We start from the raw sequence: 14,109 nt of genomic DNA, 5'->3' as shown, positions 1-14,109 counted from the left end.
CACCCCCCGCCCAGCCCCGCTCTGGCCCTCCACCTGCCCCTCGTGTCCCCAGGCGTAATCTTCCAGACCCGCAAGGACGGCTCCCTGCCGCCCCACGTGCACTATAAGATCCGGCAAAACTCCAGCTTCACCGAAAAAACCAACGAGATCCGCCGGGCCTACTGGCGACCGGGGCCCAACACTGGCGGCCGCTTCTATTTCCTGTACGGCTTCGTCTGGATCCAGGGTGAGGGCCGCCCCTGGGGCTGCGGGGACAGGGCCCGGCGCCCCTCCCCACAGCTGACCGCTCCCGCCCACAGACATGATGGAACGCGCCATCATCAACACTCTCGTGGGGCACGACGTGGTGGAGCCCGGCAACTACGTACAGATGTTCCCCTACCCCTGCTACACGCGAGACGAGTGAGTGTGGGGGGGACTGGGGCCTGGGCTCAGCCTGAGCCCCTCCCCTCACGCCGCTGCCCCGTCCCCAGCTTCCTGTTTGTCATCGAGCACATGATGCCACTCTGCATGGTGATTTCCTGGGTCTACTCGGTGGCCATGACCATCCAGCAGGGCGGAGGTGGGGGGCAGAGGGGAGGCTGCGGGCACCTGTCTCTCCCCGGGGCCTGGCTGGCAGGGCGGAGGCAGGTCACTCCTTCCTGGTGTCCCGCCCCAAGTGCTGAGGCCTCCCGCCCCAGCCCGCTGCCCGTGCCCACAGGTGATGAAGACCATGGGCCTGAACAACGCGGTGCACTGGGTGGCCTGGTTCATCACCGGCTTCGTGCAGCTGTCCATCTCCGTGACGGCGCTCACGGCCATCCTCAAGTACGGCCAGGTCCTCATGCACAGCCACGTGCTCATCATCTGGCTCTTCCTGGCTGTCTACGCCGTGGCCACCGTCATGTTTTGGTGAGCGCCGTGAGGCTGGCAGCAGGCTGGGAGGGAGCCTCGCCTGGGCCCTGGCAGAGTATCCCTTGGATTCACCCAGAAACACACACCCCGCTTGGAGCTGCCCTGTACCCCAGGAGGGACGTGCAGGGAGGGCTTCGGGCTCTGTGCCAGGCGTCAGGTGTGGCTGATGGCCCGTGACCCCCGCCCCAGCTTCCTGGTGTCTGTGCTGTACTCCAAGGCCAAGCTGGCCTCGGCCTGCGGCGGCATCATCTATTTCCTGAGCTATGTGCCCTACATGTACGTGGCGATCCGCGAGGAGGTGGCCCACGACAAGATTACCGCCTTCGAGAAGTGCATCGCGGTGAGGGTCATGGGTGGTTGCGGCGGGAGTGGGGTCCAGCCTCCTTCCCCCACCGACACCACTGTCCCCGCAGTCCCTGATGTCCACGACGGCCTTCGGCCTGGGCTCCAAGTACTTTGCCCTGTACGAGGTGGCCGGCGTGGGCATCCAGTGGCACACGTTCAGCCAGTCGCCTGTGGAAGGCGACGACTTCAACCTGCTTCTGGCGGTCACCATGCTGATCGTAGACGCGGCCGTCTATGGTGTGCTCACGTGGTACATTGAGGCCGTGCACCCAGGTACCAGCTGACTCTTTGGAGGGGCAAGGGAGAGGGTGTGTGGTTCCCTGAGTGGAGGGACAGCAACTCCAGGCCCTGGGTCAGCCTCCCTTCCGCTCCGCCCACCCCTAGGCATGTACGGGCTGCCCCGGCCCTGGTACTTCCCACTGCAGAAGTCCTACTGGCTGGGCAGCGGGCGCACGGAGACGTGGGAGTGGAGCTGGCCGTGGGCGCGCGCCCCCCGGCTCAGCGTCATGGAGGAGGACCAGGCCTGTGCTATGGAGAGCCGGCGCTTGGGTGAGGCGGGTGCCGGGCGGTGGCTGGGGCAGTCACTGGGTTTTGGGGGGCCCGGGGCAGCCTTAGCTGACCCGCCGCCCTGGTGCAGAGGAGCTGCGGGGCATGGAGGAGGAGCCCACCCACCTGCCGCTCGTGGTCTGTGTGGACAAGCTCACCAAGGTCTACAAGAACGACAAGAAGCTGGCTCTGAACAGGCTGAGCCTGAACCTCTATGAGAACCAGGTGGTGTCCTTCCTGGGACACAACGGGGCCGGCAAGACGACGACCATGTGAGCGTCAGGGCAGAGCCCTAGCCAGGCGGGCAGCGGGCTGGGCTCCCTGAAGGAGGTGGGGGTCGTGACCCTGCCCGCCCGCCCAGGTCGATCCTCACCGGCTTGTTCCCGCCGACCTCGGGGTCGGCCACCATCTACGGGCACGACATCCGCACGGAGATGGACGAGATCCGCAAGAACCTGGGCATGTGTCCGCAGCACAACGTGCTCTTCGACCGGCTCACGGTGGGGGAGCACCTGTGGTTCTACTCGAGGCTCAAGAGCATGGCCCAGGAGGAGATCCGCAAGGAGATGGACAAGTGGGTGGGCCGGGGGTGGGCCGAGGGGCCGGGGCCGGCCGGGGCCCGGAGGCCACCCGGAGTGGCTGGCTCCCGCGGTCCAGGCCCCACACGCCCGCTCCCACCCTGTCCCGCCCTCAGGATGATAGAGGACCTGGAGCTCTCCAATAAGCGGCACTCGCTGGTGCAGACGCTGTCGGGCGGCATGAAGCGCAAGCTCTCCGTGGCCATCGCCTTCGTGGGCGGCTCCCGCGCCATCATCCTGGACGAGCCCACCGCGGGTGTGGACCCGTATGCTCGCCGGGCCATCTGGGACCTCATCCTGAAGTACAAGCCGGGTGAGCAGGGCGTGGGGCGGGTGTGGGTGGCCCCCACCTGGCCCCCCCAGCCCAGCGCCCTGACGGCGATCCTGGGCTCCCCCAGGCCGCACCATCCTGCTGTCCACCCACCACATGGACGAGGCCGACCTGCTTGGGGATCGCATCGCCATCATCTCCCACGGGAAGCTCAAGTGCTGTGGCTCCCCACTCTTCCTCAAGGGCACCTACGGGGACGGCTACCGGCTCACTCTGGTCAAGCGGCCTGCTGAGCCTGGGGACCCCCAAGGTCTGTGCAGAGGCTGCCTGAGCCGTCCTGGGGCCCCCCTACCCCAGGACCCCTTCTCCAAGCCCAGTGAGCTTACGGGGTGGGCTCCCGCCGCTGCCTCAGTGAGCCTAGCGTGCCTGGTTGGGCCTGGGGCTCCCCCTTTTCATGCCTCCTCTTGACCTGGCTGGGCCTCGTGGAGGCTCCCCCTCCACCAGCCCCCGAGTACAGCTCCTCTGCGTTCTCCTACCTTCCCAGAGCCAGGGCTGCCAGCCAGCCCCCCAGGCCGCACCCAGCTGAGCAGCTGCTCAGAGCCCCAGGTCTCCCAGTTCATCCGCAAGCACGTGGCGTCCTGCCTGCTGGTCTCCGACACGAGCACAGAGCTCTCCTACATCCTGCCCAGCGAGGCCGCCAAGAAGGGGGNAGCACAGAGCTCTCCTACATCCTGCCCAGCGAGGCCGCCAAGAAGGGGGCCTTCGAGCGTCTCTTCCAGGTGTGGGCGGAGCGGGCTCAGAGGGGGTCCCTTCCCACGGTGGGGTGGAGCGGGCTCAGGGGCGGGGGCCTCTTCCTGCTGTGGGGTGGAGCGGGCTCAGAGGGGGTCCCTTCCCACCGTGGGGTGGAGCGGGCTCAGGGGCGGGGGGCTCTTCCCACCATGGGGTGGAGCGGGCTCAGGGGCGGGGGCCTCTTCCCGCTGTGGGGTGGAGCGGGGCTCAGAGGGGGTCCCTTCCCACCGTGGGGTGGAGCGGGCTCAGGGGCGGGGGGCTCTTCCCACCATGGGGTGGAGCGGGCTCAGGGGCGGGGGCCTCTTCCCGCTGTGGGGTGGAGCGGGCTCAGAGGGGGTCCCTTCCCACCGTGGGGTGGAGCGGGCTCAGAACGGGGGCTGCCGGGGGCAGGCGGTGTCCCTGCGGGGGCCCGAGCCGCAGCGGTTCACACACAGCCCTGTCGCAGCACCTGGAGCAGAGTCTGGGCGCACTGCACCTCAGCAGCTTTGGGCTGATGGACACCACGCTGGAGGAGGTGTTCCTCAAGGTGTCAGAGGAGGACCAGTCTCTGGAGAACAGCGAGGCAGGTGAGAGGTCCCAGAGCTGCTCATCAGTCCTGCCCCTCTCCACCCCCCACCCCCTCCCCGCGGCCTCAACTTGGGCTGAGGCTGCTCACTCTGCCCCTGTCTTGGGACTGAGGGCTCTGGGTGGCAGCAAGGGGCCACAACTCCCTGCCAGGCTGACTCTGGGGCTGGGAGCCTGGGCAGGGAGGTGGCCATGGGACTTGGGGCTCCCCAGGGCGAAGTGGGGCTGAGGGTCTTGGGCAGTGGGTGAGCAGGGGGACCGGGGTCCCAGGCAGGCCTGAGCCCCGCTTCTCCTGTCCCTGGCCCCTCTGCCGCGGCAGACATGAAGGAGTCCAGGAAGGATGTGCTGCCGGGGGCGGAGGGCCCAGCCTCGCCGGGGGAGGCGCACGCTGGCGGCCTGGCCCGGTGCACGGAGCTGGCGCAGTCACAGGTGTCCCTGCAGTCCGCATCCTCTGTGGGCTCTGCCCGTGGCGACGAGGGAGCCACCTACGCGGATGTCTGCGGCGACTACCGTCCCCTCTTTGACAACCTGCAGGACCCCGACAACATCAGCCTGCAAGGTGGGGGGCGACCGGGAGGGGCTGGGCGGGGTCCCTGTGGGGGGCGTGGAGCCGCCTGCTCAGCCCCCACTCCCTGTGCAGAAGCCGAGGCGGAGGCCCTGTCGAGGGTCGGCCAGGGCAGCCGCAAGCTGGAGGGCTGGTGGCTGAAGGTGCGCCAGTTCCACGGGCTCCTGGTGAAGCGCTTCCACTGTGCCCGCCGCAACTCGAAGGCGCTCTCCTCCCAGATCCTGCTCCCCGCCTTCTTCGTCTGCGTGGCCATGACCGTGGCCCTCTCCGTCCCTGAGATCGGTACAGCCGCCGGGCCAGGCAGAGGGACACGGGGGCCAGCATCCCACTCTGGTGGGACTGGCTCTTCCCCACTCCTGAACCACCCACCCTGGGCCTGGACACTACGTCCAAGACCGGCAGGCATTCTGCGGGGCTCGTCTGGGGCTCAGGCCTCCTTGGGACCCAGACCCCAAGCTTGGACCCTAAGGGTCTTGGGAAGGAGGGACCTAGGCCTGGGGGCCTCCAGTAGGCAATGAGGACCTGCTCAGGCTCCCCACGCGCCCCTCCAGGTGACCTGCCCCCGCTGGTCCTGTCACCCTCCCAGTACCATAACTACACCCAGCCCCGCGGCAACTTCATCCCCTACGCCAACGAGGAGCGCCAGGAGTACCGGTGAGGCCGCCTGCCAGGCAGCCGTGGCGGGCAAGGGCTGGGTGAGAGCGCGGAAATGGGTGGGCATCTCCCCACCCAGACTCATCCTGCGGGTTCCCCCAGATTGCGACTGTCTCCGGACGCCAGCCCCCAGCAGCTTGTGGGCACGTTCCGACTGCCGTCGGGTGTGGGCGCCACCTGCGTGCTGAAGTCTCCTGCCAACGGCTCCCTGGGGCCCATGCTGAACTTAAGCAGCGGCGAGTCCCGCCTGCTGGCTGCCAGGTTCTTTGACAGCATGTGCCTGGAGTCCTTCACGCAGGGGCTGCCGCTGTCCAATTTCGTGCCGCCCCCACCCTCACCCGCCCCGTCCGACTCCCCTGTGTCCCCAGAGGAGGACCTGCTGCAGGCCTGGAATGCTTCGCTGCCCCCCACCTCTGGGCCAGGTAGGGGCCCACCAGGCTGCCGGTGGGGGGGGGCAGGGGCTGGCGCGGTCCCAAGCTGACGGTACCTGCTGTGCCCACAGACAACTGGACGTCGGCGCCCTCCTTGCCCCACCTGGTGCGGGAACCCGTCCGCTGCACCTGCTCTGCGCAGGGCACTGGCTTCTCCTGCCCGGGTGGTGTGGGCGGGCGTCCACCCCAGATGCGGGTGGTCACAGGAGACATCCTGACCGACATCACCGGCCACAATGTCTCCGAGTACCTGCTCTTCACCTCTGACCGCTTCCGGCTGCACCGGTGAGCCGGGTGGGGGTTGCGTGCCGGCTGTGGGCAAGGGGGCAGCCCACCCGCTGCGTGCTGGGCCTCACCGCCCCTCGACCTGCCTGCCCAGGTACGGGGCCATCACCTTTGGCAATGTCCAGAAGTCCGTCCCAGCGTCATTTGGTGCCCGGGCCCCGGTCATGGTGCGGAAGATCGCCGTGCGCAGGGCAGCCCAGGTGAGCGGTGCAGCCCCAGGCCCTGCGGCCCCCGGCTCTCGCCCGAGGTGGGCAGGAACCCACAGGGCTCTTAGGGCACTTCTGGGCCCCTCCAGGTTTTCTACAACAACAAGGGCTACCACAGCATGCCCACCTACCTCAACAGCCTCAACAATGCCATCCTGCGTGCCAACCTGCCCAAGAGCAAGGGCAACCCGGCGGCCTATGGTGAGCCTGCGGGGGAGGGCGAGGGGAGGGGGCGGGGCAGGCGCGGGCAGGTCCCTGAGGCTGCCTTCCCCTGTGGCGTAGGCATCACTGTCACCAACCACCCCATGAACAAGACGAGCGCCAGCCTCTCCCTGGATTACCTGTGCGTATGGGGCAGGGGGCGGGAGCTCTGCCGCAGGCCGGGGTGCCAGGCAGGGGCTGATGGCTGCCCTGCCCCCAGGCTGCAGGGCACGGACGTGGTCATCGCCATCTTCATCATCGTGGCCATGTCCTTCGTGCCGGCCAGCTTCGTGGTCTTCCTGGTGGCCGAGAAGTCCACCAAGGCCAAGCATCTGCAGTTTGTCAGCGGCTGCAACCCCGTCGTCTACTGGCTCGCTAACTACGTGTGGGACATGGTGCGCCCTCCACACGGCTGGGGGGGTTACCGGTACCCCTGGCCCCTGCCGTCCCGTGACCCTGTCTCCTGCCAGGCCCACCAGTCCTGCCCCCGGCGCCCCTCCCCCCCGCTCCCAGGCCCTCACCTGCCGCTCCTGCTCCGGTAGCTGAACTACCTGGTCCCGGCCACCTGCTGCGTCATCATCCTGTTTGTGTTCGACTTGCCGGCCTACACGTCGCCCACCAACTTCCCTGCCGTGCTCTCCCTCTTCCTGCTCTACGGGTAAGGGGAGCGCGCCGGGGAGTGGGCCTGGGGTGGGGGCGGGCCACCTGCTGACCACCCGCACCCTCCCTGCAGGTGGTCTATCACCCCCATCATGTACCCGGCCTCCTTCTGGTTCGAGGTGCCCAGCTCGGCCTACGTGTTCCTCATTGTCATCAACCTGTTCATCGGCATCACCGCCACCGTGGCCACCTTCCTGCTGCAGCTCTTCGAGCATGACAAGGTGGGGCAGCGGGCTGCAGGGCACAGCGGGCAGCGGAGCGGGGGGGCGGCGGGGCACAGCGGGGTGGCAGGGCAGTGGGGCTGCAGGGCATGGTGGGGCGGCGGGGCAGCGGGATGGCGGGGCCGCGTGGCATGGGGGCAGCGAACACGGTGGGAGGCAGGGCAGCGGGGCGGGGGCACGGCGGGCAGCAGGGCAGTCGGGTGGTGGGGCACAGCAGGGAGGCAGGGCCCAGGCTGTGCCCGTGACCCCCTGTGACCCTCCAGGACTTGAAGGTGGTCAATAGTTACCTGAAAAGCTGCTTCCTCATCTTCCCCAACTACAACTTGGGCCACGGGCTCATGGAGATGGCCTACAACGAGTACATCAACGAGTACTACGCCAAGATCGGTGCGCCGGGGGCGGGCGCTGGGCGGGGTCGTCGGGACCTGCATGCGTGGGGCGGGCCCCCAGGCGCAGGCCCTGAGCCGGCTGCCCCACAGGCCAGTTTGACAAGATGAAGTCCCCGTTCGAGTGGGACATTGTCACCAGGGGGCTGGTGGCCATGACGGTGGAAGGCTTCGTCGGCTTCTTCCTCACCATCATGTGCCAGTACAACTTCCTGCGGCAGCCACAGTGAGTTGGGGAGTGCCCGGGGGTGTGGGGGCCATAGCAAGTCGGGGAGCGCTGGGCGATGGCACTGCCCGTGCTGTCCCCGCAGGCGCATGCCAGTGTCTACCAAGCCTGTGGAGGACGACGTGGACGTGGCCAGCGAGCGGCAGCGAGTGCTGCGGGGGGATGCTGACAATGACATGGTCAAGATTGAGAACCTGACCAAGGTGGGCCCTGGGCTGGCAGAGCGGCCAGGTGGGGGCGGGACCCGGGGGCGTGTTTCCAGGCAGGGGCGCGGCCCCGTGGGGGGGCGGGACCCGATGGGGGCGTGTTTCCAGTCAGGGGCGGGACCCCGTGGGGGCGTGGCTCAAGGGCGGGCCCCGGCTGAACGGGTTGATCCCTCCCCTACGCCAGGTGTACAAGTCCCGGAAGATCGGCCGCATCCTGGCGGTGGATCGCCTGTGCCTGGGCGTGCGTCCTGGCGAGTGCTTTGGCCTCCTGGGCGTGAACGGCGCCGGCAAGACCAGCACCTTCAAGATGCTGACGGGTGACGAGAGCACAACGGGGGGCGAGGCCTTTGTCAACGGGCACAGGTGCAGGCGGGCGGGCGCCTGGGCGGGCGGGGTGACTGTGGCCGCCGGTGCTGACGGCACGGTGTCCCCAGCGTGCTCAAGGAGCTGCTCCAGGTGCAGCAGAGTCTGGGGTACTGCCCGCAGTTCGACGCCCTGTTCGACGAGCTCACAGCCCGAGAGCACCTGCAGCTGTACACGCGGCTCCGCGGCATCCCCTGGAAGGACGAGGCGCGGGTGAGGGGCGCCCAGGCAGGGGAGGGGTTGACGGGAGGGCCGGGCCCTGATGTCCGTTCTCGCCCCCAGGTGGTGAAGTGGGCCCTGGAGAAGCTGGAGCTGAGCAAGTATGCGGACAAGCCCGCGGGCACCTACAGCGGGGGCAACAAGAGGAAGCTGTCCACAGCCATCGCCCTCATCGGGTACCCCGCCTTCATCTTCCTGGTGAGCCGGGGTGGGGGTCAGCCCGCCCGCGCCCCTCCGCTGGGCGGGGGCGGGAGGCAGCCAGTGGGCCTGCTGGGGTGGGCGCGCGCGGTGGCTGAGCCTGCACCGCCCCCAGGATGAGCCCACCACAGGCATGGACCCCAAGGCCCGGCGCTTCCTCTGGAACCTCATTCTCGACCTCATCAAGACGGGGCGCTCGGTGGTGCTGACGTCGCACAGGTGTGTCCCTGCCCTTGCCCCTCCCCCACTGCTGGGCGCCCAGTGCCCCGCCCCCCACGCCAGCCCCTCTCTGCCGCAGCATGGAGGAGTGTGAGGCCCTGTGCACACGTCTCGCCATCATGGTGAACGGGCGCCTGCGCTGTCTGGGCAGCATCCAGCACCTGAAGAACCGGTGAGTGGGGGGGGGGGCCGGCGTGGGGCGGCAGGCTGTGGGGCCTGTGGCAGGTGGGGGCCGGGCTGCCCTGGTGGCTGGGGACCCGGGGCCACAGGCATGTCCCACAGGTTTGGGGACGGTTACATGATCACGGTGAGGACCAAGAGCAGCCAGAACGTGAAGGACGTGGTGCGGTTCTTCAACCGGAACTTTCCAGAAGCTGTGCTTAAGGTGGGTGGGGCCCCAGGGTTCGGGCTTGGGGGCCCGCTGGGCGGCCTCTGAGCCCTGTGCCCCCCCAGGAGCGTCACCACACGAAGGTGCAGTACCAGCTCCGGTCGGAGCACATCTCACTGGCTCAGGTGTTCAGCAAGATGGAACAGGTGGTGGGCGTGCTTGGCATCGAGGACTACTCCGTCAGCCAGACCACCCTGGACAACGTGAGCGCCCTGGGTCCGGGCCGTGGGGCCGGCCTGGGCTGCCCCCGCTCACCCACCTGCCTCGCCCACCAGGTGTTCGTGAACTTCGCCAAGAAGCAGAGTGACAACCTGGAGCAGCAGGAGACAGAGCCGCCCTCGGCCCTGCGGTCCCCCCTGGGCCGCCTGCTTAGCCTCTTCCGGCCCCGGCCTGCCCCCACAGAGCTAAGGGCACTTGTGGCCGATGAGCCCGAAGACCTGGACACAGAGGACGAGGGCCTCATCAGCTTCGAGGAGGAGCGGGTGAGCCGCGTCCGTAGGGTCCGTGTGGCCAGCGGGCTCAGGCTGTGCGCGGGGAGGAGTCGCCTGGGGACTTTTGCGGTCCTGAGCTCAAGGGGACGGAGGGGTCTCGCTGATACTTAGGGCTAAACACGGGAGGCCCTGGGCACAGGCAGATACACAGTCACTGCAGACCCCGCGACATTGTGGAAACCCTGAGGGCCTTCAGAGACAGGCAGAGCAGAGTAGGGGGAGCGGAGCCTGGGGACAGGGAACAGCTGGAAACACTGCAGCCACCAGACTGGGCAGACAGAGGCCGCAGGAGGCTTCACCACTGAGGGAGAACTCCAGGAAGATGGAGGAGGGCTACCCGGTCCCAGACCCGGGGTGGGGGGCTGGGGGGGATTGTGGATGCCTCCCCAAGCCTGGCCTGCCTGCCGTCTGCCCACCAGGCCCAGCTCTCCTTCAACACGGACACACTCTGCTGACCACCAGGCACTGGCTGAAGGACATGCAGTGGGGACAGAAGTCAGGCGGTGGCCGCGGCCCCACCCCGTGCCCCCAGTGCCCGCCCACAAGGTCCTGGAATGGGAGGTCCAGGACCAAGGGCTTCACGCCCCCTCTAGCCCCTCACCTGTCCTCAGCCCTGTCTGAGGCCACTGCGCTGCCCTCCCCTGATCGTGCCAAAGGTTGGCCTGGCCCTGGGCTGCGCACACCCTCACCCTGCTCTGCCTTAAAGCCTTGGGGTCTGGCCGGCCCCTAGTCTCCTCCCCTGTCCAGCTCTGCCCACCGCCCCTCGGGCCACTGGGGTGACATAGGCCACCAGGTGCCACCAGACTCTCTGCTGGCCAGGCCTGACCTCCTGAATGGGCTTTTCTCTGGTCCCCCCACCCCATACTGATGGGCCGGTCTGGGCTGAGGGTGGGGCCTGGGGTAGGTCCTGTCCCCAGGCCCTTCTTTATTTTGGTTTAGGAAGAGGCTTCCTCATCTTGCTCTCACGCAGGGAGGCCCCCACCTGAGGGAAGCTATGGGCATGGGCCAGGGAGGGGCTGCCTCAAGGTGGTGGGCCGGGTGGCAGGAACGGAGAAGCTGGCTCCGCCGGATCCCCTCCCCACCCCCTCCAGCTGCCATTGCTCTCCCACCAGCTTGGCCCCCTGCACACCCACCCACCCAGGAGCCGGACCTGTACATAGCGCACAGTTGTTTGTTTTAAATAAATAAACAAAAAAGCCCATGCAAGCCTGCGTGTGTGGAGTGGGGTTTTGGGGTGAAGATGGGCCCCCTTGATGCCAAGGTTATGGTCCCTGCCTCACGGGCACAAATGCAATGTCCCTGAGCACTGAGCCCAGGGTGAAGGGAAGGTGACCGGGTTAGCCTGGAGGAGGGGGTGGGGCCCCTCATCCCTCTAAACAGCTGTTGGCACAGATGGGGAAACTGAGGCAGCGGCTGTCCATCACTCCCCTCCCCTGCCCCACCCACACAGCCCGGACTCCCTGCCTGGAGGCAGGTCCTGAGTGGGCTCTTTTGTGCCATGTTCCCCACCCTGGGGGTGTGCGCTCCTTGCCACCTTCTCCCCGACCCCTGAGCCCAGGGCCCACTGAGGGCCCACAGGCCGGCTGTGTGTGCTGGACTGTGTCCATCTCATCCAGGATGGGGGGCTTGCAGGAGGAGGCGACCTCTAGGCTGAGACCCAAGTCCAGGAGGGGATGCGTGCAAAGGTTTGGGGCAGTGCGGAGGCTCCCAGGAACGGGGTGGGGGGTGGGCCGCGCTTGCAGCAGTGGACCTGAAGACAGGCCACAAGGAAGGCCACAGAATCAGCGCCCCTCGAGCATGGCCGTGGTTGTCTCCCGGCAGAGACCCCTTCAAGGGGACTGGAAGGGACACAGAAGACTCCCTAGGACGATGGAGGCTCATGTGAACAGCTTCTCAAAACCCTCTTACCCTGGTGCTGGGCGGTGGTTTGCAAATGGTGGTTTTCTTTTTTTTCTTGTTTTTTAAATATTTATTTATTTATTTTGACGGGGGAGGGGCAGAAGGAGAGAATTTCCAGGCAGATGCCCAGCTGCACGCGGATTCCCACACCCTGAGATTGTGACCGGAGCTGAAACCCGGGGCCAGACGCTTAACCGACTAAGCAGATGCCCCCAAAACGGCAGTTTTCTAATTATTTCATCCTTTCTGTGTTTATTAGCTGGCATTTTCCCAAGGATCTCCACTTTCAGAAATACATCACTGTGGATTCACGGGTTTTTAAAAAACCAACACGTTGTTGTTCACTGCCGTCATCTTAAAGATTTTTTTGGTAAAGATTTTATTTATCTATTTGAGATAGAGCACCAGCAGGGGGCGGAGACGAGGGAGAAGCAGACTCCCCATTGAGCAGGGAGCCCCATGCGGGGCTCAATCCCAGGACCCTGGGATCATGACCTGAGCCGAAGGCGGATGCTTCACCGACTGAGTGACCCAGGCACCCCATAAAGATTTTCTTTTTGTGAGAAAATACACTTAATATTTACCGTTTTAACCACTTGTAAGTGCGTAATTCTATTGCGGTCTTTTTTACGCTCTAACTGGATTCAGCCAGTGGGAACTCCTCCGTGGTGGCTTGTGTCCTTTTGACTTGTCCTGGAGGGTTTTTTGGAGACTTCCTTTCTGTTACAGTGTCCCACTCTGCTTTGTACATCCCCGCCCGTCTGGATTCGGCCGTTTTCCAAGGAGCCCTGGTTCCTCTCGGTGGAAGGGTATTTGGAACCCTGCTCTGGACTCCGGGTGGGCTCACGTGTCTCTCTCAGCAGGCAGAGCCAGGAAACACCTGTCAGCGCTCCTGCCACGCCCCCACTGCCGCGGGCCCCCTTCCGTCCCCCTATAGGTCCGAGTCTCCTTTCAGAGCCGACTGTTAAAATGTGGCCGGGAAGGGCCCGCAGCCAGGGCTCCGGGGTTGGAGGAGGCCAGGGCCTGCAGCTCCCCCTAACCCCATAAGGAAGGGAAGGGTGTGAGAAGGGCACAGCGGGCCACTCTGTGGATGCTGCGTGAGCGCTGGCAGGGAGGTTTGCTCCGCCCACCTAGGTCATGGGCCAGTTAAGGCTGGTGACCCTGAGCTTCTGGCCTCGTTCGTTTAAAAACATGGCCTATGANGCGCTGGCAGGGAGGTTTGCTCCGCCCACCTAGGTCATGGGCCAGTTAAGGCTGGTGACCCTGAGCTTCTGGCCTCGTTCGTTTAAAAACATGGCCTATGGGGGCGCCTGGGTGGCACAGCGGTTAAGCTTCTGCCTTCGGCTCAGGGCGTGATCCTGGCGTGATGGGATCGAGCCCCACATCAGGCTCCTCCACTATGAGCCTGCTTCTTCCTCTCCCACTCCCCCTGCTTGTGTTCCCTCTCTCGCTGGCTGTCTCTATCTCTGTCAAATAAATAAATAAAATCTTAAAAAAAAAAAACAAAAACGAAAAAACATGGCCTATGAAACCATGGCAGGAAATTCAAACGTGTCTGAGGATGTCCTCTTGGCTTTTTTCAGAAGGACAGGAGCAGAGCGGACGGACACACAGTGATGCAGTAGTTTTCAGCTGGGGTGGGGGTTCTCTCACTGGTCCCTGAGTTACCTCAAACAGCCGCTTCAAACAACGGCAAGGTATTCCCTCAGTCTGGAGACCAGAGGCGCAAGAGGGAGGTGTGGGCAGGGCTGGTTCCTTCAGGGGCTGCGGGCGAGGGTCTGGTCCATGCTCTGCCAGCCTGCTGGTGCTTTCCTGGGGACCCTCCTTGTAGCACCCCCCCCACCCATGCACGTCTGTGAATAAATCTCCCATTTACAAGGACACAGTCAGACTGGGGTAGGGTCCCTCCTGATGACCTCGCTCTAACACGGTGACTTCTGTAAAGGCTCTGAGGTGCTGGGACTTCCAAGGTGAAGGGCGGGGGCACAAGCCAGCCACGACGCCACCAAACGGAGACTAGAGAGACTCACCTGGTCTGTCCTCTCCTGCAAACTTACCAAGACTCTCCCGCACACGGCGGGGTGGGGGGAGCTTGCCACCCAGGGGGACGGCGCGGACCTGTTTATATGTCCCTCGTACATTCCCAGGGACACTTGCGGGAGGGTTCCCAGGCGGCTGAACTGTCTGGACGGTTTTGCCAGCCGACGGGGCCACCGGAGCAAAGCGTGCTCACACCCTTGCTGAGTCGGTGGGTACTTGCCCACTGCAGCCTGGGACCCGGTCTTGGCCTCGCTCGACTCTCGG

The 14,109-nt window shown here is 65.7% G+C and overlaps 1 protein-coding gene across 1 annotated transcript; it reads left to right on the top strand.

Annotated features, from left to right (window-relative positions):
- Window positions 1-301: 301 nt before the first annotated feature.
- Window positions 302-11,124, top strand: ABCA2 (ATP binding cassette subfamily A member 2). The gene is made up of 35 exons (XM_034663763.1): window positions 302-402; window positions 556-891; window positions 1,084-1,234; window positions 1,308-1,512; window positions 1,624-1,788; window positions 1,877-2,057; window positions 2,147-2,359; window positions 2,480-2,676; window positions 2,762-2,944; window positions 3,179-3,327; window positions 3,378-3,413; window positions 3,869-3,989; window positions 4,307-4,546; window positions 4,628-4,834; window positions 5,104-5,206; window positions 5,309-5,628; window positions 5,709-5,922; window positions 6,017-6,122; window positions 6,218-6,329; window positions 6,411-6,471; window positions 6,550-6,724; window positions 6,872-6,987; window positions 7,063-7,210; window positions 7,474-7,597; window positions 7,690-7,822; window positions 7,908-8,025; window positions 8,213-8,391; window positions 8,463-8,604; window positions 8,674-8,808; window positions 8,924-9,027; window positions 9,107-9,199; window positions 9,310-9,412; window positions 9,481-9,618; window positions 9,691-9,897; window positions 10,326-11,124. The coding sequence occupies exons 1-35, from the start codon at window positions 302-304 to the stop codon at window positions 10,359-10,361; spliced, it is 5,352 nt and encodes a 1,783-aa protein (XP_034519654.1). The 3' UTR covers window positions 10,362-11,124.
- The last annotated feature ends 2,985 nt before the right edge of the window (window positions 11,125-14,109 follow it).

This window comes from Ailuropoda melanoleuca, chromosome 7, assembly GCF_002007445.2.
Source record: "Ailuropoda melanoleuca isolate Jingjing chromosome 7, ASM200744v2, whole genome shotgun sequence".
In the NCBI taxonomy this organism is placed as follows: domain Eukaryota; kingdom Metazoa; phylum Chordata; class Mammalia; order Carnivora; family Ursidae; genus Ailuropoda; species Ailuropoda melanoleuca.
The sequence above is the reverse complement of the archived record's forward strand: the minus strand, read 5'-3'. Positions and strand labels throughout refer to the sequence as shown.

Coding starts and splice junctions, on each gene's coding strand:
- ABCA2 (XM_034663763.1), top strand. CDS start 302: ATGATGGAACGCGCCATCATCAACACTCTCGTGGGGCACGACGTGGTG. Junction 6,472..6,549: donor AGCCTCTCCCTGGATTACCT/GTGCGTATGGGG, acceptor CCCTGCCCCCAG/GCTGCAGGGCACGGACGTGG. Junction 7,211..7,473: donor AGCTCTTCGAGCATGACAAG/GTGGGGCAGCGG, acceptor GTGACCCTCCAG/GACTTGAAGGTGGTCAATAG.